Source organism: Solanum tuberosum, unplaced genomic scaffold, assembly GCF_000226075.1.
Source record: "Solanum tuberosum cultivar DM 1-3 516 R44 unplaced genomic scaffold, SolTub_3.0 scf00116, whole genome shotgun sequence".
NCBI lineage: Eukaryota > Viridiplantae > Streptophyta > Magnoliopsida > Solanales > Solanaceae > Solanum > Solanum tuberosum.
In genome coordinates, this window is record NW_006239040.1 from 1,275,519 (window position 1) to 1,300,958 (window position 25,440).

Below are 25,440 nucleotides of genomic sequence, written 5' to 3' on the forward strand. Positions count from 1 at the left end.
GGGATTTTTTTCCCCCCCCCCCCCCCCCCATTCCGAAACCTACTTTTCCCTTCTATATATTTACTTTTATTCACTGTGAAGAGGGGATTTTTGGGGTTGGAAAAATCTTTAACTGAGAAAGGGAACAACATAGCAAAATAGCTATAGAACATACACTAAATATATTCGAAAGAGGGAAAAGGAATTTTTTTTTTTTTTTGTTCAAGTCTCATTTGTCTAGCCTGATTATCATCGATCTTCAAAGTTAGTCCGGATTTGGGTTGCTGCCCAGGTCTCTCACTGGCTGTTCGGTTTGCGTTTGTGTGGTAAAACTCGTCCCCTGTTCGCTCCGTCCCAGTCCTGCTGCCCAAGAAGAGGTAATGTCTCATCTATAATACTCTCTTCACTTTTTTTTGCTTTGACATGGTGTCTCGACGTAATGAATTCACTACTTTGTTGTTGTGTTGCTATTAATTGATTTTGATGGACAGTAGCTTGTATATGCTATACATGTATGCTTACGTGATCACTTTTTGTTTTTGCTTAAATTTTTGCCACTTTAGCTTTAGTATGATTGATTCTATGCTTCACTGTTCAAGTTTATATAGTCTTCTGCTTCGTTTGATATTTGAATGTCGTTGAATCTAAGTTATTTCGATCATACTGTCGTCAAGTATCATGTGTCCTGTATTTAGTTTTGTTGCTGTTAAGATTGTTACTCACATAGGTGTATGGATTTCAAGATTAATTGGTATGTTAAATAGTATGTGGTGTAGTTGCATTTTATTCCAAAGTATCAACTTTTCTTTGTTTCTTGAATCCCTTTGTTGCCTTACGGCCAAGAGTAACCCATTTTGAGCCATTTTTATATCTTCATTTTTGCTAAGTTTGTGGTCAAATGTATACCTCTATTTTGCAGTTGAGTGTCCATTAAATAGTAAGCTTTGTAGAATGCTTAGGAATGTGTTTAGCCCTTGGTGTTGATCGGTTTGCTGCCTAGAGTATTCTATGTATATCTTTTGAGTTGATATTGGTTGTTGGTTAATTATCCCCTATAATATTGCCTGATTTCGCTGCCCCCTTTCCGACCCCTTTAAGTTCTAAGGTTCATAAGTATATGTCTCTATTTCTATTAAATTTTCAAGCCTTGTTCGTTAATTCTTGTCATTTGTTTAGCTAATTCAGTTTTGCCTTCCTCAAAGTCACCTACTACTTTTGGGTTCAATAGTTGGGTTAGTTGCATTCTTGGTTTCGATTTTCTTAAGTGGTTTCCGTTTCATTTGAGCCATGTCTTGTTTAAGTTATGACTCGCTTGTCTTATTATTTCGAATGCTAACTTTTGCCCTCTTGCTTGTTTTGCATGAACCTTTCCGAGTCCGTGGGAGACTCTTTGCCTTTGCATTTTGAATGGGTTGTAAGGACCCCAAATCTCTCTCCATCGAGTCAGCCTTAAGTGAAGTTTGAATTAAGGACAAGTTTACCAGGGTTAGGGACTGATTGCAGGTCTCGAAAAGCCCAAAAAAGGGGCTGCATACCTGCTGTATACACTGGTATACATGGAAAAATATGATATACAGGTCCAAAAATTGAAACAGGTGTTCTGGAAGTTGAATTAGGTTGTATACATTTGGTATACAGTCTTATATACAAAAAAAATGGGCCGGATTCATACGATATACACTGGTATACAACCAGCATATACAAAAACGGGAATTGAGCCTAAGTCCAAAATCAGCAGCGAATTTGGCCCAAGAAGGGCCCAAATTCAATTTCTCCCTCCTCTTTAATTATTTAATTATGATTATTTATTTTTTATCGTGTGTTGATTCTAACTTTTAAATTGTTAACTAACTTAATTAAATTCCCCAAACGATAAGGTATTTTCTTTACATGGGCTTACCTTTAATACATTCTTTTATTTGTTTTGTATTCATTTTATCTTACTAAACAAATATAGTGGCCATATTTTATTTTAATTAAATCTTTTGTTCTTAAAAAGATATGTTTTGAATGCCTCTTCCTTTAACCATCTTGCTTATTTACATGGTTTTAAGTTAACACTTTTCTCAAATGAACCAAAAAAATAAAAATTGGTGTGTTCTCTTTTACCAATTGATTTAAAATGGTCTCATGCTTTAATTTATTAAATTGGTTCAAATCATTATTTTTTTTTTAAAATGAAGTAAATAATTTTTAATTAATCTAATTTTATTGAAATTCTAATTACTTATATCACAAGCCAAATGTGTCATTTCGAATTCTTTACTCTAAAAAAAAAGAGAAAATGTGTCGTTTATCTAATTATTTTCTCAAATTAGTTAAATATTGTAATTTATTTAAATATTCTTATGTTAATTTTCTCAAAATTAGTCAAGGTCATTTTAGTCAAATCGCCGGTCAACCGCAAGTTAGCGGACATTCTGAGGGCCTAACACCTTCTCGGAGTGTACATTTGAACTCGAACCCTTTATTTTTCAAATGATTTTATCTGTTTAAATCTTTTGAAAACTTTCAGTTTTTTCTTGAGTTTTTTACTAAAAATCAAGTGGCGACTCTGTCCTTTTGGAAATTCGATTTCTCTTAAACTATAAGTTTAATCGATTTTTTCAAAACTCAGTCATTTTACCTTTTTTATATATTTTTAAATAAAACACTTTATGTATAATGAATTTATTTATTTTATATGAATTTGATAAATATGATATATAATTTAGTAAAATACAATTATTTTGATGTATTCATTGTAATTTATGTATAATAATTTTTTATGTGAAGTCAATAAATATGGTACATAAATTAGTAAGATACAATGATTTTGATAATCAAAATTAACATTCATTGAATCTCAAAACACTCTTTAAATTAATAAATATTAATTTATTGATTAAATAATATCTCTACAAAATAAAAACTTTTCATTTTCCTACCTATATTAATTTAGTGAAGTTTTATTGTATGTTTTTTAACTTGGTCTCATTTTATATTTATCCCCTCAAACTTTAGGTATGCATAATCATAGATACTTAAACTTGTATAAATTAAAACAAGCAGACACATGAGTCCTACATGATATAAAACACGTATGACACTACATAAGACTTAAATTGTCATGTCGGATGCCACATAATGTCTATTTGTTCAGTTTTATACAAGTTTAAGTGTCTACTTGTAGACATCCAAAGTTAGATGACATAAAAGGTGAGTCAAAGCTAAATTAAATGACATATTTATGTATTATGCCTTTAATATTCAATTACATTGCTAAATGTTGTGCATTAGTTATTCAAGTTGAAATAAATGATTAAATAAATAATTTGTGTGAATAATTAAAAGAATTTTGAAAGGTAATTCCTAAAATTTAGCTCAAGCATTATTATTACAGCCTTACTTAGGGATCATTTGGTTGGAAACTAGTTATCCCAAGATAAACTATCCTGAGATTAATTATCTTGGGATAACTTATCTCACCCTGTATATGAGATAACTTATCCATCACTATAGTATAAATGGTGGGATAAGTTATCGCGAATATATCAAGCAAACAAGACATATCCCAGTACTATTTTTTTATTTCAGGATTATATATTCTTATCTCTCACACCAAACGATCCCTTACTGTTTAATAAAGTAAGAAAAAATTGAATTTTATAATCTTAAACTAAAAACATGTAGAATATATTAAAATATTATTTAATTGTATAATTTTAAATATGTGTATATGTAATCATGTATTTCTGTAAAATATAAAGTATTCGAAATTACTATTTATTTTTAGAAAAAAATTTATAGTAAATTTATTAAAACATCACCAAAATTAAAATAATCAGATTTTCTTATTTCGGTTGTGCCATTGATAAACACTCTCTCCCGCTGTCTTCGAAAAACACTTCCACCTCACTTCACCGCTGCCGCCGTCGTCACCGCCACCGCTGCTGTAGATCGCAGGCGTCCGATCACAGCCTCGAACGACGACGTTTCATTCTCTCCACAATCTCTCATGGCCGGAATTGTTACCCCTCATGCCTCTTCACAATCCGCCATCATTCACATCAATGGCAAAAACACATTTCTCTCGCCCCCAAAAACCCTAGCTTTGCCAATTCTCTCCGGTTCTGGAGGCTCTTTTCTCCGAATGAGAAGCACAAAGAGGCTCGAGGCGACGCCGCTTGCTGTATCGCAGAACAGTTCAGCTACTTGTGTTGAGTTATCGGATGATGTTAAACGGAATAAGAGTCCGATTATTGTTATTGATAATTATGATAGCTTCACTTATAATCTCTGTCAGGTATGCTCAATTTTTCGAAGTTTGAATCAGAGAATTGATTTTTGAATATAGAGAAATGTGGAGATTGCTATTTTAGTAATCCTTTTATTCGTTTTGTTTTATTCATGGAATTATAATGAATCTTCAAAATGTAAAACATTGAGAAATGTACAGAATAGGTGAGGGTCTATCGGAAAAAAACTTCTCCATCTCTTCTTGTGGGATTACAGTACCTATGTTGTTGTTGAGAAATGTACAGAATTAGCTTAGTTTTCTTAATTATTCTGCTTTGATTTTTTGTGATTTTGAGGTACTTCGAAGCTTGAGAATTGAACTGATTTTTAGAAATAGAATTATTGCATCTGCTGAATAAGTTAGAAAAACATTTACTTTCTTAGTTTGTCTCTTCATTTTTGTTAATAGTTTTGAAGTATATTGAAGTTGGAGCTTAATATTGATTTTGGAATATTGATAATTGCAGACAATTGTATTTAAGGTGTTTCTTAACTTACTCTTGTTTTCTCCGTAGTATATGGGAGAGCTTGGATGCAGTTTTGAGGTTTATCGAAACGACGAGCTTACTGTGGATGAGCTGAAGAAGTAAGTTACAAAGTTAGTTTTTGTTTATAGATTTTTTTGGTCCAGCTGTTGTAGTATAGTTACAAATTCACCTTCACCATGCTGGTATGGGGATCATCCACCTTTATGTTAGACTCGAATCTATAAAATTTATATTATGATACCTTTGGTTTCAGCACTTCTATCTTATCTAGTTAACTCATAATTGTTAGATTAAGGTTGGACACGTGATAGGTGTGATAGCTTTGTTGCTTTCCTGAGAGCTGATAATCTCTTTGTAATGCTTACATCTTCTTGATGCTTTTTGTTAATGATATCCTTCTTATTTCATCAAAAAGGCTGCACACTCGTTGTCTAAATTTGATTGGTCTTTTGTCTTTTCTGAATTTGCTGCCATGATTACATTCAAATTGAATAAATGTACTGGTAGAGATGGAGACTGCCGCGGAACTGAAAATTTGAGGTTGAACATTGAGTGTGTTAGAAATTGTAGGTCTGGATGATAACTGCATAATTATCAATTCCGATGAGCTGTAATTTCTTGGGTGCATACTTGTGTGTGCATAATCTTATTTTAGTAAAACCTAACAGAAGATAGTGAATAATAATAATATAATGCAATGGTTTGAGAGTGCAAGTAGAAAGGAAAAAGATCCACTCATTAAATAAAGGGAAAAAGGACGGATTTACCCTCGAACTTTGATAAATGGTACGTATATGCCCTCCGTTATACTTTGCGTCCACCTAAGCCCCCTGCCATCCAATTATAGGTACATACATGCCCCTCTCACTAACGGTCCCCTCATATTGTACACGTGTCTTAATCCTAAACAACTACCCGTTTGACCTTTCTTTTTAACCCATAAACTAACAACCCGCCCCATAAACCCAATATCCACCCGATTCCCTCTAAGATATATCCTAATTAAAAGACCCAAATCTCCATTGGAGAACAACTTCAATTTGGGCTGTGACAATTCGTTGGGTGTGTTAAATCAAGGTGGGAATGGGATGATGAATACTGGATTATAATTATAATAAATAGCTTTAACACACCCAATGAATTATAATAAATAGTTTTAATCCCGAATTCGCCTTGCCACCATTGTCGACGTTCCTCATATCCACAAACTCATCCACCAGATGGCCGTGTTTGAGCGACTCACCCATCTCTTTTCTGCCACAGAATCTTCACTTTCCTCCACTCTCTTCCCTGAAAACTCCCCACCTCCTTCACCGTTTTCCTTCTCGAAGTTTCTCAAACCCCTTTCCCTCTAATCAACCAAAACTACCTAAATTTCAGCCCCATTCATAAAACGGTAAATCTGGATCTCCCGATTACCGACCCACAAGCTGAAACGTTCAGATCGTGTGGAAATGATGTTGTGGTTGCTGGGTTTGTGTTGTTTTTTCCTAATTATTCGTTCTTCTTAGTGAAACCTGGGTTTTATATCGAGGATATATTTGTGAGAGAGTGTTATAGGAGGAAAAGTTTTGGAAAGATGTTGTCAGCTGTGGCTGCTCAGGCGGCGAAAATGGGGTATGGAAGAGTGGAATGGGGGGTTCTAGATTGGAATGTGAATGCGATCAAGTTTTATGAAGAAATGGGATTAAATTATAATTATAATAAATTGTATTCATCATCCCATTCCCACCTTGATTTAACACACCCAACGAATTGTCACAGCCCAAATTGAAGCTGTTCTCCAATGGAGATTTGGGTCTTTTAATTAGGATATATCTTAGAGGGAATCGGGTGGGTATTGGGTTTATGGGGCGGGTTGTTAGTTTATGGGTTAAAAAGAAAGGTCAAACGGGTAGTTGATTAGGATTAAGACACGTGTATAATATGAGGGGACCGTTAGTGAGAGGGGCATGTATGTACCTATAATTGGACGGCAGGGGCTTAGGTTGACGCAAAGTATAATGGAGGGCATATACGTACCATTTATCAAAGTTCGAGGGTAAATTCGTCCTTTTTCCCTTAAATAAATGCTTAATTTAGCTCGTTTTTCTTTACTCGTTAGTTAGAGTGGTAATAAGCAGGTTGCCTAGTTGAATTACACCAACCACCTCCTCTCTTTTAATTAACATTATAGATAAGAAAAGAAAAAAAGGACAGATGAATTGCTAACTTTTTCATAAATGAGATGCATGTGCACCATACTAGGTCCATTTCTAAGTCAAAAAGATCCATTTTTTTTCTCTTCAGGTCAGTTTCACATGATTTAGAGGGGAACTGGTTTGTGAATAAAATGTTTATTTGATATTGGTAAATCATAATGAGAAAAAGACTATAAAGTAAATTTAATTGCAAAGATAATATGATTTTTTTTTGTTTAAAATTTAAGGGGATTTTGTGTTTTTTTCTTTAGACCTGACAAAAAATGAGTGTTCTTTATTTTACTCCGTAGACCTGATTAAGTTAATACTATGTCGTTTTTTCAAAAAATATTTTGTAGGAAAAATCCAAGGGGAATACTAATATCACCTGGACCAGGTAAGAAGAGTCATCCAAATATATCAAGTTACTATTTTCACTTATATAGAACGTATGGAATGATCGGTACTTTCAATCTTATTTAATTCTGGGAATAGGTACACCTCAAGATTCAGGCATATCATTGCAAACTGTACTGGAACTTGGACCAACAATTCCGTTATTTGGTGTTTGTATGGGTTTGCAATGCATGGGAGAGGCTTTTGGAGGTTTGTTTTTTAATCAACTATATTTGGTGCTTTTGTTTCAATTAGTTTGGCCTATCTTATGAATAATTTGCTTCTATGATATTTGAAAAAAAAAGAAAAATAGCTTTTCAAGTGCTTTAAAAAATTGGGTGATTTCTTTGTATCTTTCTAAGGCTCGGTGGATAGAGTTACCGGGTACCTGTGGTAGTGGGAGACAGTAGGTACCTCATTGTCCCTCTGCATTATCAGAATCACCAATGTGGTCAGGATTTTATCCCAGAAAAGTTTATTGTCACACGAATTATATATATATTCATTGTGAAGAATGGTGGTTATCAAAAAATTATACATTGTGAAGAATGGTGGTTATCAAAAAAAAATATACAGTGAAGAATGGTGGTTATCAAAAAAATATACATTGTGAAGAATGGTGGATATCAAAAAAAAATATACATTGTGAAGAATGGTAGATAAATCGTCAGATATATACCATATTCACACACTTAAGTATCTTCAGTTTTGAGGTATTAGGTAAAGTAATTACATCATAAAATTTGGTATTGTTTGGTTGCTGCTTTCATTTCTTATATGTTGAACTTATATAGTAATGTTGGCATTATTTATACTTGAAAGCACCTAAAAGACAATAGTAACCTTGATGTTATTGTAGTAGTTCTCCTCAAAGATAAGATTATGACACTAATAGATAAGGTTATGTCATTTAACGCATCTTTGTTTGGTTTTAGGTGTTTGTTCATTTATACTATTTCTTGGTATATCTATACAATTGAACCTAGATTAAAAGAGTTTAATGGTACTATAAATAGAACACACATCTTTAATGAGGTTTTGTCCTTTTCTTTTTCAATGAGTGTAAAATAGTGCAACTTATAGAAAGGAGGATATTTTAATTGAATTTTTTTTCACGCTTTCTTGTTTTACACCCAAATAGTTGATTATACAAATAAAGAAACAAGAACAGGAACTGTCTTAAAAATTATTCAAAATAATAATGATATATAGTAATTATAGAACTAATTACCCCAAAATAAATTACATGAGTAGTTATTAAACTTATTATTGCACACACTGATGCACCGTCTTGGTGCCAGTTTTAATACTAACCTTAGGCTTACCTTTACTTATCCAAAAAAGAAGAAGAGACAAATAACATAAGTATGGAGTAGCAAATAACATATTTTTTTCTTTTCAATCAACAAGGGAATTGGCTAAAGGTATAAATTATAATTATAAACAATGATTTATCCATGTCAAGTGAAACACACATCATCGGGTACGTGAGTTTGCTCATATTGCCACTCCCAAACCTGGATAAAGGAAGAGTGTTGCGATAGGATAACAACTAGTGTAAAACTAGTGACTAGTTAATTTATGATGAACTCACGGTACAACGTACATTTCAAATGGAAGTAGATAGTGAACAATTATATTGCCAACCTCAATTAGCTTGAGATTGAGGCATAGTAGTAGTTAAAACCAAATGCTTGTTTTAGAGCAGTATATGCAATTTTTGGTACAATCTAACCATAAATCCAACAGGATATGCATTTGCTCCAAAAATCTAGTGTTTAATCGTGTCATAATACAATCGCTATATTATAAATATATAATTCGTGCATAAGTTGTATGTGAACCAAATGACTTCTTGACTAAGTTGCTCGAACTCTTCACTTTCGGTGCCGCACCTGTGTCGACACAACATGGGTGTGGGATCCATACCCAATGTGGTCAACCGGTATTGGATACTCTGACCTAATTAGAGGGAGAAATTTTGATAAGAAAATTAGAGGGAGAAATTTTGAACAGATTCAATGATTTCTATAATCAAAATAAAATCTAAGGTGAAATTGAAGAAAATGAAATACCTTGTATATATAAATTCTATTGCCACTCCCTTTCCGTTTATCTCCTTCCAAAATTCTCCTCTTGAATATTATTTTCTCCTCAAGTTTTCCACATAATATCTCATAATTTAGGTTTTATAACTCTATTTTTAGTCGAATCCCCGCACCTGTATCTGCACATGGATCCATATCCCCGAATTTTAAAATTTAGGTCACAGAGAATCCGAGCTCTAGATCCACACCCGTATCGGACACCCGCACCCGAGTCCGAGCAACTTAGCTTCTTGATGGCATGGTTATAAGATACAGTTATCATGGAAGGTTTATATGGATATGTGTTATAGGATATATATATCACCTAGTGTAAGATACAACAGCTTCTTTTAAAATATAAGCATATAACTTTTTAAAGGTTCTGTGATTTAAGAGGGAACAAATTGAAGGTGTTTGATTGATTTCTTTTCAGATTATCTATATATGGTAATGGCTACGGACATGAGGGAACAATGAAATATCTAAGGGTTTTAAAGGTTCAATTGGACAAAATGAATTTCAGATGCATTTATTGACATCAAGATCGTAAAAGAACCAAATTCTTGTTGGCGATTATTTATATTAAAAAAATTGAACTCTGTAACTTCTGCGTTGTACTCCTAATAGGATGTCTCTTGGAAACATATTTATGCCCCTTCCGAAAATGGAAAAGGAACCGATCACAATATAGACCTTCATTTACTGGAAGCTCACTTTTAAGACTGAAATTAGTCCTCTAGTGTCTTGAATGAGGACCTGTTCAGAGCATAAATTTTCTGTTGCTGACTGCCTAGAGCAGAAACATAGCATACTAGTAAAAAATCATAATGCTTTGAGGAGAACTAGTGAGTTGTGCAAAAGAATAGTTGAAAAGGTATTCAAAGTTTTGGGTATTGTTAAGTTGACGATCAAAAGCTCTACTTTCTTCTTTCTTGTTATTCAACTATTCAATCGTGTATTCATCACACTTAATCCTCCTTAATGTGAATTTATTCCATTGCAGGAAAAATTGTGCGTTCTCCATATGGGGTGATGCACGGGAAAAGCTCCCCCGTATATTATAATGAAGGTGGGGAAGATGGTTTATTTGCAGGGCTATCAAAGTAAGCTCTCCTCTTTCTGATAATTGATTAGAAACTTGTCTTAACAAATTACGATTTGGTCTTTCAGATTATTTCTGTATCAACATAAGTGCATTTCCCATTGAAAGTTAAGATCATCCCTACGGATTGCAAGTTAGTTGCATTTCAAAGTTCTTGCTTTCCTTGAAACATAGATGACAACCAGAGATGCCAAAAGCAGTAAATCTGCAGAAACTCCAGTGATAACTGCGTTATTTTTTCAAATTTCTGGGACTTCATCTATTTCAATGCCCAAACTGCAGGTTTCAAGTTCTGCGTCACGGTCTTCCAACCTCCAGTTATTTCTTCTTGTCCTTTTAATTGTGTCTTCGATAATTTGTCTTCTGTGTTGATTTCCTTTGAGATTTTCTCGACCTGCTCAACCTTGTAGTCAGCTTCTGCTTGCTCAAATTTGTAGCTTGAATGAGTTCACAACTCATTTGTTTGCCGAAATATGTGAAATCTCATCAAGCACAATGCTTCAAGGCTTGATGGTCTCTGGTTCTATTGACTAGGATCCTTCATATCAAGACTCTTGACCCCTTTCATCTGGTCATCAGGTGTCAGGACCTTCAACTTCTTCTTTATCCACTTCATTGGAACTAGTAACTTCACCAGCAGCTTTTGATATGGTTTCCTCCACTCCATCACCTTGTACACTCTGGGTAACAACCTCTGTGCTGTCCTTTTTCAATATCATTATCTGTACTTGAACCCTTCCATTCGACAGTTTCCACCTTCAAGAATCCCACAATATCTTCAACAAATTTGACAGCCGTAAGTTCATAATTAGTCTCTCTCCAACTCAAACTCCAGAAAACCACTTTGAGAATACTCTGGCCGTTCCACATATACACTTCACCAACAACAACATACCTAGTGTAATGCCACAAGTGGGGTCTGGGGAGGGTTGGATGTACAGAGACCTTACCCCTAGCTTTGTGGGGTAGAGAGGGTGTTTCCGATAGACCCTCAGCATGGCACATAATTTAGACTAGCAATAAAGGATTAGGAATAATAGAAGATTGAGGAATGTCTTCACAGGATAAATGAGGGGCCTATTGGTGGTGAAGGGCAGGATAGGATAATACAGAGGGAGAGAGTGCACTACAAGGAATTTCAAAATGGGGACTGAAGGTGATACCGAATGTGTGGCCCGTGTGGGATATCAAAAAGACTAGGAAACTAACTTCCTTCTCAGCTCACGCGGTGCATAATGCAATACTAATGATAGCTAATTTTAAAAAATCTCTGAATTGATATAACCCCTTGTTGATATTACTAGTCTTAACACCACTTTCTAGAAAAATCCCAAGAGAAACTGAATAAACAACCTAATCTTAAAATTGAAAGTTTTACCTTTTCTATGGACTAGAACTACGTGAAGAGTAGGAGAGAAAGATAATGCAATGTTACTTAGGCTACTGGAGATAAACTGCACCGTTGGAGGCTTGTTGGAGTAATCCTACGAAAATTGAAGTGTCAGCTTAAACGTAGCTCCATTCCAAGGTGTGTAATCAGGTACTTCCTCTCATGAAACTTCATGAAAATCAGCTTCAGAGAAGTTCTTGTGAATCATGTGGTCAGTGCCTGAAGTAGCCTTGAAGTTCGTGGATAAATATGAGTAAATAAAATAACCAATAGAAGCAGAAGTTTGAATAAGCCCTTTCAGACCTCATTTTTGTTCCACAACCTCTTACATTTCTTTATCATCCTCAACACTCCCCCCCATCTTCATTTTCTGGCTTCGAGTAATGCTTTTTTGGCAGATTTGGGGTCTTGTGCTTGCTGCAATGACCCTTGGTTCTCATTAGATTCCTAAGAATCAAGGGAACTGTGTTGAATGAATCTTGCAGCATCATTGTCATATCTTCTCAAGCTTTCTTGATGAAGAAAGATCCCCCAACACCTATTTGGCTGGTAGCACATACTTAGGCCTAGGGGAGAGGTAATTATGGTTTATGGAAGAATCAACACTAGAGTTGTTTTATTGATCATCGCCTGATTCAGAGGCGTAACTAAGGAAGAAATAGCTTTTCTTCTAGAACGATGAGAAGTTGAACTCAGGGAGCCGGTTTTAGATCCAAGATTTGAGGCCTTGGGGGAAGGCTTTGACAAGAGCTGGAAATTTCATCCGTTTTGGCGATTTTTTTTTTCTTGGATATAGTTTTTATTTGTTTGTTACTAAGAGAAGATTTTGAAGATACTTCCAGATTTGGGATTGAACTTAATTATGTCAATTTTGGTTAGCATTTATCCAAAGCCTCTTTCCTTTTTGACCAAATTGCCTCTTAGGTCATTTCTTTCCTGATTCATCTCCTTTCTTTTTTAATTCCAAGTCAAACTTTTGACGGCGGGCTATCATATTTAAATGATGCTGACACTCTTTGTAAGTCAGAGGTGCATTTTTTGTAATTTACAGTGCAGGCTAATTTATTCAATTAAGCATGTATCTCTGCCTGCTCTCTGTAGTGTTATGGTCTCACATACGTGCAAGTTTTTTCTGCGTTTACTATTTAGTGTTTGTCTTAAGCAATATTGACGAAAAATGACATATGTGGCAACATAGGTAGACCAGAATTTTGATTTTGTGTTCTAGATTTTAGAAAAGGATAACTTACTGCATTCTTGATAAATTATTTGTACATATTGAATGGGTTTCTTAGTGCAACAACAACAAACCAGCGTAGTCCCATAAGCGGGGTCTGGGGAGGGTAGAGTGTACGCAAACTTTATTCCTATCTCGAGGAGGGGATTTCTTAATACAAATACATCATTTTGGCCAAAGTTAGCGGGTTCTGCCGAACCTGTAGCTATAACTCTAGCTCCGCCTATGTTTGGCAAAAGAATCTTGTCATGCGCAGTTTCAATTTGCTGGGATCTTCCCTCACATATATGCTTGTAATATTTCTTTTTTCTCATCAACTCCTCATTCACTTCCACCCACTTAATTACTTCAGTTGAGTTTTGCTTCTACCTTGTATATGTTAATTGTTAAGTCTAGCAAATATTGGTGCCACTACTACTATCTTAGTATAGGTAGAACTCTTCATCGCCCTATGATTAATATGTTATGGAAGTCGAAATACTCTAGTTGGAGCACGTCTATTAGTGAGAACATAGAAGACAATTATAGAGATCCATCGCAGGTTGTTTAATCTATGTAATATTCCAAATACTCAGTCGTATTTATGTTGACATTTTGGTAATACCTTTTTCATTTCAGCCCATTCACAGCTGGTAGATACCACAGTCTGGTAATAGACAAGGACACTTTCCCCAAAGACGCCCTTGAGATAACTGCATGGACAGAAGATGGTCTTGTAATGGCTGCTCGTCACAAAGTTTATAGACACATACTGGTAAAAATCTCCATCCTTTATGAACAAAGTTAGCGTTGTTTTCATTCCGCTATGGATTCATTGCATTGAGCTATCTATTTGACCTGGTGGAGAGATTCATATTTAGAAGATTTTTTAATGGTGATATGAACTAATAAAGGAAGAAAGTTATCGATAAGTTTGTTCAGACTTAACTCTGGATTTGCAACATTATACTTGTTGGAAAGAAAATTGTATACTTGAACAGTAAAAATTTCACGGGGTACCCTCTTTGGACACTTCTATTTAATCTATACCCAGTTTTTAGAATTTTTACACATCTACTCACTTAGGACCAACTTCTGACATGCGTTATTTCAAACAAAATGTCTTTAAGTTAAAGTTCAAGCAAAAATGGTTGAACTTTAGTTATATGTGCATGAACTTCAGGCAAGTCCTTCATCCACATGCAGAAGTCCTTGAACTTCATGCTAAAATGCCTAAACTTAGCCATATGAAACTTCAAACATTTTGTCTGAAGTTAGAATTTGTCGAGACTCATTTCAAACACCGCAAATCTTAAGTTGTTTAGTAGGTGGACATGCAAAATTTTATAAACGTAAGGCATAACTTAAATATTGGCCCCAAAATCGAGTATCTTTGCACTTACTCTACTTGAACTTGATCACTCGTTTGCTTCTTGCTTGGTTAATTCAGGGGGTACAATTCCATCCGGAAAGCATCATCACAAGTGAAGGCAAGACAATAGTTCACAATTTTATCAAATTGATAAAGAGGAAGGAAGAAGCAGAATCTCAAAACTAGACAACTCTCTTTACTTGCTGTACAAAATCGTGGTTTTGCCTCGATAAACCGATGCAAAAATAGGTTATCTGTCTTTGTTGTAACTTTGCTAAGTTAAGTTAGAAGAATTGAATTTAATTTTGAAGTTCTTTAGACAATGCTGGTTTATTATTGAAGATGATATCATGAGGATCTTGAGATATCTTTTTTCACTAGGAAGTAAGATATTGAGTTGAGGGTCTACTAGAAACAACCCCAACAAAGGCTGTAAGGTTTGCGTACTTCCTAGCTTTTTCAGACTCTATTTGTGGGGTTATACTGCGTTTGTTGTTATTTAATCTCTACCTTTATTGCTCTAGTCCTAAAAAATAAGGAAATAATCAATATGGTATGCCTGTTTTGGATTTGATGTTGGTGTAGCTTGAATGACAAATTCTTGATCTTCTAGGCCAAAGCGGAAAATACGTGTCATAAGCTTCGGCTATAGTATTATTCAATTATACAAACAGACCTACTTTTTATTAGACCTAATTAATTCAGTTGGATTGGTGATAAGTGATAACAACGTGTGATTTAGAAAAATCAGAATAATAAAATACGACATGGAGTGCACTTATTCCAAACATGTAAGGCCAATCAGTACGTTTATCTACTTTTAGGCTGAAACCAAATCTCATATATCTTTTTATTAATACTTAGGATTTTTTTTTTGAAACTCGAAAAAATTCACGAACTATGTATATTCACTTTTGTGTAATGACTCACAACCCATATTATAGAAGATATAAATTATACTTTGATGTGACGAGTTCGATTGAAAAAATGTTGACAGAAGGAGTCAATTCTTGACCTTCACTAGAAAATATTATATGTTGCATCAACTTAATTATTCTTACGAGTGAGAAAAATCAATCAATAAATAAAAGGTTTAGCTTCAACTACCTACTTCTATGTCTGGCTAATGCTTCTTACCAAATTAAAATACATTATGGAAAAACAAATTAGTTATTTATCATATGAAATGGGGATAATACAGCTACCAAACACTATATTATAAACTTAGTTTAATTGAAATTCACGACCACCCAAAATTATGATGGAAATGATATGGATAGAATTTTTAAGCTCTTAATCTCGATATCTTGATTTTGATTTGAGACGAAAACAAATACGAAAATAAGAAGGAGAAAACTTAAAATTTTGGGGCCTAAAGCAAATACTGAATGAAAAAAAAAAAGAAAGGAAATTTATGGATTATAATAATTATAGCAAGTCGAACTTCCTCAAAATCTTTATTATTCTCTTATTGAGGATATTCGGCATATAATACTTTAAATTTCTTATTTTATTTCTAATTAACTGTTTGTTTCTCTAGAAAATACAATAAAAGAGTTGACTAAAATATTTTATTAGTTATTGTGGAAAAACAACTTTGTTGTCTTTACTTTTTCCCCATCTCTACCCCATTTTATTTTGTTTAAAAATTCTTGAACTATTTTCTGCAATTATCTATAACATTCTCTTAATACTTTTCTAATTTTCTATATTTATTTTAATTTTGTATATTATCTTTTTTTGACAGCTATAGGCCTAGTGGGAGACATTACAAGAAAGTTCAACCTCATAGCTATGCACATTTGCATGTGTCGATCGCTCAATTGTTCATTACACTATTTTCAATATCTATAACTTCTTGAAATATCTCGATTCCGTAAGATACGTTGGATGGTGTGAAGGATATAATTAATGTGTAATACTAACAATGAAATTTGTTCTCCACATAATTTTTCACCTGAAAAACTATTTTTCGTATCAAACACGCCCTGAATAATAACCTATTTTTAGTTAGTATTTACATTGTTTTTCTGTTTAATTTTACTTGTCGTCCTTAAATGATTCAAAATAGTTGTTATTTCAAAAGGTTAAGGTATAATTAGTTGTTTGTTTCCACTTTTACCTTTAATCATAAATATGTAGAGATATTAATATGATGCAAAAAGGAGAAATATTAAGTAAAGATGAGTGGTAAACAAGGATAATTTAGTTAAATTACACTCTAATTAATATATCTTCTTAAAAAATATTTGCAAATTAAAATATGACAAGTAAAATGAATGAACGAAGCACTTGATTCAATTTCGTTCAACTATATTAGAAGTTCTAAATATAGTTTACCAACTTAACTTCTTTTTCTTGCATTTCCAAGATTATAGGATGGATAAATCATTCGACAATAATAGTCAAAGAGTTATTAATTATTTCCTCGGTCCATTTTTAATTGTCATGATTTTCTTTTATATAGTCAAACGATAAGAATTTTGACTAACATTTTAACATGTATTTTTTCATCATATTGATATGCAAAAAGTTGTAATTTATAGTATTTTTTGTTTATGGTTTTTGAATATCTAATTTTTTTGTTTAAAATATCAAATTAATGTAATTTAATTTAACTTTGAAAATTAGTCAAATTGACTTTTGAAAAACGCAACATTACAAATAAAAGTGGACAGAGGTAGTAGTACTCTTAACTCATAATATGCATTTGAATTATAATCTTTTAATTCAAATACACAAATTAGTAATAAGATGCAAGTCGGGCCAAAGGATTGGACTCACGCTTATCGTTTGGTTGGGAATAAGTTATTTTGGGATTAATTATTTCGGGTTAAATTAATCTGGGATAAAGTTATTCCATCAGGTATATACTATCATATATGAGATAACTTACCCCATCAGTATAAAATGTGGGACAAATAATTCCAAAACTGCCTAATACCTCCAACCAAACGCATGATAAAATAATTCTGAATTTTATCCATTTCAAACCAAACAACCCCTAATTGTATAAGTATAGCTTAGATCTATACTACCGTCACAAAAACAATTATCTTAAAATTATTTATCATTCTAAAAGTTCAAGATAAAATTATCTCATTTTACGTTACTTGATAGTTGTTGTTCTTGAAAATTTGCTAACATCAATTTAAACATTAGGGATATATAGAGTTATCGGATACCCGATATATGTATCAATGAAAAAGAGCAATCACTCATAAAATTAATTGAGGTACAATAAAACTGACCCGAACACAAATTATTAGAAATTGGATAAAACTTTTTTTTTTATTACTCTCTAAAAATATGCCAATCTGTTATTAATGGTAGGGTTTTGGGACCTTGAGGGGGTTGGGTGGGGGTGGGGTGGGTTGCAACCTATATAAACAACATTTCAGCACCAAACTCATGAGGTAGAAGAAGAAAAAAACAATGCAAGCTATGAACTCATTTCAAAGCACCGGCGAAAATGGTGCTTCGTCCGGCGAACACATCAGTCATTCCCATTTCGATCCGTCGTCGTCACACGACGACTTCCTCCAACAGATTCTCTCTTCCGTTCCTTCTTCTTCTCCCTGGCCTGAAATCTCCGGCGACGGTCACCCCTACAATTTCGACGACCATCAGTCAACTCTCTTGGCTTCCAAGCTCCGGCAGCATCAGATCAATGGCGGTAGCTCCGCTGCCGCAGCTGCTAAAGCGTTGATGCTTCAGCAGCAGCTTTTGCTTTCTAGAGGAATCGCCGGTAATGGCGGCTCTGGGATGAACGGCGATCAAAACGACGACGGTTTAAATCCGGTGAGTTTCATTTACCATAAAATTCAGTTCAGTATAGTGATTAATCAATCAATTTAGTACATTGATGACGAATTAATTACCAAAAACTCAATTGAGTGACAGTTTAACCAAGTTTATGATTATAGTTATCTGAATTATAGTAGATTGATGAAGAATTGATTATATACAGGGGAATGATATTTCAGTTCAAGCTCTTTACAATGGATTCGCTGGATCTCTTGGTCAAACCTCAAATCAATCTCAGCATTTTCACCATTCTCAGGTCTGCATATATAAATTTCGATGCACGCACTAATTCATAAATTTCAATCGATTACAGAGATCATATGGAATAGTAGTTATTTTTCTAATTTATCGAAAACAGCTTTCCATTGTATACTGTTTTTTTTCTTCTCTGAATGCATTGCATACATGTATAACCGGAGTTTATACAGAGTAATTTACCGGCGATCGATGTTCTGTGAAAATATAGGATCAGAGTTTCGACGATAAATCAACTAACTCATATATTTCAGTATCAATTACAGAGATCTATATTATAACTTTTTTCGCTAATCTATATAGTTTTTTGCTCAATCGAAGTTTATTGCGTATAATAAGTTATGGCGATTGATTTATGTTCTGTGAAAATATAGGCGCAGAGTTTCGGAGCTCCGGCGGCGTCGTTGACGATGAATCAAACACCGGCGGCGAGTGGTTCAGCTGGTGGAGCGCAGCCAAAGCAACAGAAAGTTAGGGCTCGAAGAGGACAAGCAACTGATCCTCACAGCATTGCTGAAAGAGTACGTACTCGCACTCATTTTTTCAGTACTTGTCGTTCATTGCAGTTATTTTTACCTTAGTTTTTTTTTGTGATTTTTATTTTTGTTGTGTTGTGATGAGTTAGTTAGAATTTGATGGCGATTTTTGTGTTGTTTCTGATTTGTTTTATTTTGTGGCTCCGAAATTTTGGATGTGAGCAGTTACGGAGAGAGAGAATTGCAGAGAGAATGAAGTCTTTGCAGGAGCTGGTACCTAATGCCAATAAGGTAATTTCTCACTCCTAATATAAAAATAAATTAAAATTATTCTTTTTGTTTCTAATATTCCATCTTGATTCCTTTTATGATTTTACGAAGTTAAATATTGCTCTGAAAACTTGCTCATTATAAGTATCATAAAGTCAATAGTTTTGTATAATATGCCATACTTAATTCAAATACAGAGCAAATACATGATATTAGTGTTTTAAAAGGCGAGGGTTTACTTAGTATAGGGTGAGGTGTAAGCCTCGAGATTTGGGTGTAAGTCCTATAGATCTTTAAATTTTTAATTTATAATATAGTATAATAATATAATAACATAAAATTATAAAAAATACATCAATAGTTTGAAATAATTACAAACGTGATTAAAGAAACTCATAGAAAATAAAACTTACTAACATGATTATACAAGTATAAATAATCTAATATCTTAAATTTCTATTAATAAAAGAATAATTATTTCTAAAATTATCTTTTATTATACTATATAATTTACCCCTAAAAGAAAATAATCAATAAAACTTACTAGTATATGATAATAAAAACATCATTCCAGAATAAAAATAAAATTACTTTCAAATATCTAGTAATTTTATTTTTATTCATGGTAAAATGATGTTTTATTACTCATATACTGGTAAGTTTTATTGATTATTTTCTTTTAGGGGATAAATTATATAGTATGATAAAAAATAGTTTTTGAAATAATGATTCTTTTTATATTAGAAAGTTAAGATATTAGATGATTTATACTTGTATAATCATGTTAGAATTTTTATTTTCTATTAGTTTATTTGATCATATTTGTTTATTTCAAACTATGGATTTATTTTTATAATTTTGTGTTATTATATTATTATACTATATTATAAATTAAAAATTTAAAAATCCATAAGGGTTAGGCCCTATGTCTCAAGGCTTACACCTCGCCCTATACTAAGTAAACGCTCCACCTCACATTCCTGCCTTTTAAAACACTGTTTGAGTCTAATATGATTTTTTTAAAAAGAACAAATTTGTATTCAATGCCATAAAATCCATAAGGCTTACACCCCAGTCTTGAGGCTTACGCCTCGTCCTATACTAATTAAAACGCCTCGCCTCATGCCCCGCCTTTTAAAACACTGTTAATTGAGGTGGATATGATGTTCTTTTATTAAAATGGATGGGATATAATATAATTTCTATTTTTGTCTTTTCAATGATCACATGATCACCTATATTCAAATATCGATTATATTAGTACTTTGAAATGAGATGCTGTGATCGTAATCCGCTGCTACAGTCAGTTAAATCATTTATGAGGCGTAATTCAACATCTATATCAATTTAATCTATAGATGCATGTTACCAAAAGGACCAATTGTTCATTATAAGTATTTTTTTTTAATCTTTCTTTCGATCTCGTCTTTTAAAATTTATAGATTATTCTCGACTAAATGAAAGTTAAATGGTGATATATTAAGTCAAATAGAGATAGATACAAATACTATTAAATTAGAAGCACATGTAGTATATTACTATATCTACGATTAGTTAGTGTATAAGTTCAATATTTATGGTTCTCAGTCTAGAGTATTATAAGTTTTAAAATTATGAATACAAATCTATTATTTATCGTAGTGTAGTGAATTTTCACATATAAATATTTGTTATATGTCAAAAGTATTCAATTTAGATGCTGGCTCTGATCGAGTAATAGAAATGTTAATATCAGATCCCAAGTGTGTGTGGAGTGTATATGTGATTCCAACTCAATAGTGTTTTCATGTTTCCTTACATTTTGCAAGGAAATAATATCCTACAACCAATTACAATTTGCATTGAGAAAAAAATTTCTGTCTTGATTTTTTGTATTTTATCTATCGATTTCTTGTAATCATAAAATTAAAATATTAGCAATGGTCATAAACCGAACTCTTCTGAATTCACACATAGTATTTCTAGATAATGAGTCATCTATTACACTAATTAACAATTGTGCTTTATGACATTGTGATATATTATTTTATTAGCTAACTGTTATAATTATTGGAAAACGAACGATATAATATTAGGAACTAACGTGATTGTGATTTATTGGATGACAGACAGACAAGGCTTCAATGTTAGATGAGATCATCGACTATGTCAGGTTCCTCCAGCTCCAAGTCAAAGTACTCTCTCTCTCTCTCTCTCTCCACATTTATTGTTCTTTGGACTTAAAAATTGGAAACAGATCAATGCTTCCGTGTTGACAAATTGGGATGGAAAATGCTGTTATAGTTATTTCCAACATGTTTTGTGAATGTGTCTATAGTATAGTTGGTGAAGTCAAAGATTTTATATAGAAGATTCAAAATATATAGACGTGCACACACAAATATGATAAGGAATATATATATATAAATGATTCTATAAGTCGGTCTTAATTAGCATCATCTTTGAGAAAATTTTCTTTAACATTTTAGATACTCCTATTAGGCTACTCCATTTTAGGGCAGAGTCGAGGGATCAAAACTACAATAACTTTTATTTGGAGGAAAGATTATAGTAATTTCTATAGACTATATGACTTGAGCCAAATTCAAGCTCTTGACCTAAATGATAAAATAGATGTACTTAACCAGTGAGCCCCAATGTAGCTCTTGAGGTCAAGTGGTGTCATTTCCGTTATATTACACAAATATTTTGATATGCAAGCTATTTCTTTTATATATATATAAAGCAAAAAACTTTCTCACAACGTGCTTCCACCCATGGATAGAGGAGTAATAGAAATCCTATTGGCCATTTCTATAAGACTATAACTCCATGGTGTTTCTGCTTCTCTTTTATCATTTTTCTTTTTCTCCTCTGTGTTTAGGTTCTGAGTATGAGCAGATTGGGTGGTGCTGCAGCTGTTGCTCCCCTAGTTGCTGATAGATCCTCTGAGGTACTACATCATACCTTAGTTGAAATTTCAGTCATTTCGCATGTCTCCTCTATTGGAATTGTAGGATCTCTTCGCTTTAATCAGAGTTCAGATGTATAGGTTCGAGTCCTAAATATGAAAACCTAATAAGAATTCTCCATTTAATGTTTGAATTAGCAAACTCATAATATCGTGTGAGAAAATAATTTTAAAAAAAACCATTCACTTGCTGTACTTTAATTTGTTATTAATGGAGTACAATAAAGGAAAAAGAAATAGAATCAATGGCTAGTGCATAGTAGAGGAATATATCTATTAGACTTTCCATTTAAAGAAAAATCAACAGGGGATGAAAATGGCATAGTAGTTTGATCAGTAGAGAAAGCATGGGAACAATTCTTGAACAGATAAATAACTCTAATCTGTCCTTCTCAAATTCTCTGTCAGCAGAATGTGACAAACCACAAAAAGCTCACGCGTGCTCACCTTTTTTCGTTACCGCACCCTATTTTTCACCTCCAAGCTAAGGGATTTCCCTTTTATTTTTCTTTGTTTTAAAAAAAAAGGACATATTTTGTATTTCAAAAAAATTATTATCTCCCGGTATTCTTACTCTCCGTTTCAATTAATTTGGATTCATGCTATATAGAATCCCTCAAATGGAAAGTAGGCCCTATTACAATTTTTTGCATTTACCGGGCTCAAATTATAAATCTTTAGAGAAGAGTGGTGGTGTCCAATAAGGACTGATCTATAGTATAATTACGAGTTCATGCGAATCTAATAATTTTTGTTAAAATCTTATATACAAATTAAGAAATGCACTAAATATTTAACTATATACTATTAAGTTGATGTCTTTGTAAGAATTCCAAAACTGAATCGGCCTTTATATTCATATCATCTCATCTTAGTAAGAGATAGATTTAGGATTTAAACTTTATGAATTTCTATAATAATTTCCAAGTTAATATATATAATAATAAAATTTATAGTCAAATATTTATATATATTTAGAGATTTGGGCTAAAGTTACTCTATTCACGCAAACTGTGATCCCCCAAGTAACCTTGATAACATGCATGTTCTTATTGCTGTAAATATATCTTGACATATTTAAGGCTGCAAAACTTTTTTAAAAAAAATACATTCCTTACTTTTTCTTAAGTTGTAATAGTCACAATTACTTGTTTAAGGAATTAAGTAATAAATTAATTTGGTTTTGCAGGGAGGAGGTGATTGTGTACAAGGAAATGGAGGTCGGGGTGGCAGTAACGGAACGACGTCGTCTGCAAACAACGACAGCAGCATGACGATGACGGAGCACCAGGTAGCTAAGCTAATGGAAGAAGATATGGGATCAGCAATGCAGTATCTTCAAGGAAAAGGCTTATGCCTTATGCCAATTTCCTTAGCCACTGCTATTTCCACCTCCACGTGCCACTCCATGAAACCCAACAACCCACTACTACTCGGCGGAGGCTCCGCCATCAACGGCGGTGGACCGTCTTCTCCTACCTTGTCAGCTTCCACTGTTCAATCAGCTACGATGGGCAATGGCGGGACTTGAGTTAGTCCTTCTATCCCAATGTGACTCACTGTTTTTATTTATTTAGAAGCAATTTGATTTTATATTTCTCGTTTTATACTTTTATGGAATTATTTATAGTCATATTAATATTGATGACTTGTTTTTAGAATATAAGCTTCAAAAGGTTTTTTATTTTCCTTAAACGTTGTGTTCAGTTAAAAATTAAAATGTATCACATAAAATGAAATCATAACATTTTCAATGAAATTCCACAAGTGAGGTTTAAAGAATGTAGAGACCTTATCTCTATCTCATGAAGGTGAAAACGTTGTTTCCAGAAGACCCTCGGATTGAGTACATCAAAGCAAAGAAAAAATGATGGTGAAAAAAACATAGCAACTAGTCAAAAGAACAATAACAACAACACAACATATAGTACGAAATTGAAGCACAATAAACAAATATGATAAAAGAAATCAAAAGCAATAATACACTACAAGATTAGGATATTCTACAACAAACAACACTCCACTATCCTCTATCATTTTATCCTATTCGCAATCTCTACATGTAAACTAGAGTTGTGTCATATCTTAATATCTTCCCAATACTTCTCCCGTTCTCCGGTCATTTTTACCTCTCCTTATGCCTACTATATCCAATCTTCCGCACCAGTGACCTCTACACTTCTCCTCAATAGTCCTTACATGCCCAAATCATCTCAGTCTCACTTCCCTCATCTTGTCCATCACAAAGACAAATCTCATCTTGTCCGAATATCCTCATTCCTAATCTTATCGCTTCTACTATATTGACAGTTTCAACGAACCAATTTTCATGGAGAAATATAGAGATGTATCCAGAGATCAGGGAGTAAAACAAGATAGCGATTCTCTTTGGAGGAGCAAGGACTTCTAAAAAAAATGATATTAGTATAATTTTAGTAATTTCTAATTTGAACAGATATTAAACTACTGCGAAATGAATATTATTGAGGGGTTACTGAGGAATTTTTAATATGTAATTAGTGAGTAAAAGATTGTAATGATGTTATTATGAGGGGATATGACTAAACAAGTGATTAAAAGAATATTAGTACTGAACAATTTTCCAGAAATCCAGGATCTGGAAAAGTGAGAGAGTACTTATTTTTATAATATATAAATGATACTCCCTCCGTTTAAAAAAGAATGGTCTAGTTTGACTTGGCACGAAATTTAAGAAATAAAGAAGATTTTTGAATCTTATGGTCCTAAATTAAAATTATGTCAAATGTACAAAATTATTTTTTATTCTTGTGGCCTTAAACATGCCACATGAAAAGCTGAAATTAAAATGTTACCAAAAAAAGAAAGAGATAATTCTTTTTGAAACTGACTAAAAAGGAAATAAAGTTATTTTTTTTAAACGGAGAGAGTAATTAGTTTGTCTTTAAGTACATTTGGAAATTACTATATTCCTATACTTTATAGTATCTTATTTAATGACTAGGCCTAATAATTTGGCTAAAATAATTGTCCCTTTGTCTTTTCAAAAAGAACTTACTAGTACTAATGAAAGAGGCTTGACTCTTTCTTTTTGAAGAGACAGCTAGAAAACAGATCTTGTAAGATAAAAATTTAATTTTTGTTTTTTTTGGTGGTGGTGTGTGTGTGGGGGGGGGGGGGGGGCCAAAAAAAAAAAACCAACAATCAAATATTTT

General features: G+C 33.1%; 2 protein-coding genes and 1 pseudogene across 2 annotated transcripts; all 3 read left to right on the forward strand.

The window, feature by feature from the left end:
• Nucleotides 1-3,786: 3,786 nt before the first annotated feature.
• LOC102591009 (anthranilate synthase beta subunit 2, chloroplastic-like) lies at nt 3,787-15,011 on the forward strand. The gene is made up of 7 exons (XM_006350026.2): nt 3,787-4,264; nt 4,773-4,843; nt 7,285-7,322; nt 7,421-7,531; nt 10,412-10,511; nt 13,756-13,891; nt 14,567-15,011. The coding sequence occupies exons 1-7, from the start codon at nt 3,977-3,979 to the stop codon at nt 14,672-14,674; spliced, it is 852 nt and encodes a 283-aa protein (XP_006350088.1). The 5' UTR covers nt 3,787-3,976; the 3' UTR covers nt 14,675-15,011.
• Nucleotides 5,906-6,638, forward strand: LOC102602276 (probable acetyltransferase NATA1-like; annotated as a pseudogene).
• Nucleotides 15,012-17,884: 2,873 nt separating the features above from the next.
• On the forward strand, nt 17,885-23,907 carry LOC102592581 (transcription factor bHLH66). The gene is made up of 7 exons (XM_006350032.2): nt 17,885-18,289; nt 18,459-18,551; nt 18,925-19,071; nt 19,252-19,317; nt 21,405-21,470; nt 22,160-22,228; nt 23,436-23,907. The coding sequence occupies exons 1-7, from the start codon at nt 17,924-17,926 to the stop codon at nt 23,775-23,777; spliced, it is 1,149 nt and encodes a 382-aa protein (XP_006350094.1). The 5' UTR covers nt 17,885-17,923; the 3' UTR covers nt 23,778-23,907.
• Nucleotides 23,908-25,440: the final 1,533 nt, after the last annotated feature.

Coding starts and splice junctions, on each gene's coding strand:
- LOC102591009 (XM_006350026.2), top strand. CDS start 3,977: ATGGCCGGAATTGTTACCCCTCATGCCTCTTCACAATCCGCCATCATT. Junction 4,844..7,284: donor ACTGTGGATGAGCTGAAGAA/GTAAGTTACAAA, acceptor AATATTTTGTAG/GAAAAATCCAAGGGGAATAC. Junction 10,512..13,755: donor TTATTTGCAGGGCTATCAAA/GTAAGCTCTCCT, acceptor TTTTCATTTCAG/CCCATTCACAGCTGGTAGAT.
- LOC102592581 (XM_006350032.2), top strand. CDS start 17,924: ATGCAAGCTATGAACTCATTTCAAAGCACCGGCGAAAATGGTGCTTCG. Junction 18,552..18,924: donor AGCATTTTCACCATTCTCAG/GTCTGCATATAT, acceptor GTGAAAATATAG/GCGCAGAGTTTCGGAGCTCC. Junction 21,471..22,159: donor TCCTCCAGCTCCAAGTCAAA/GTACTCTCTCTC, acceptor CTCTGTGTTTAG/GTTCTGAGTATGAGCAGATT.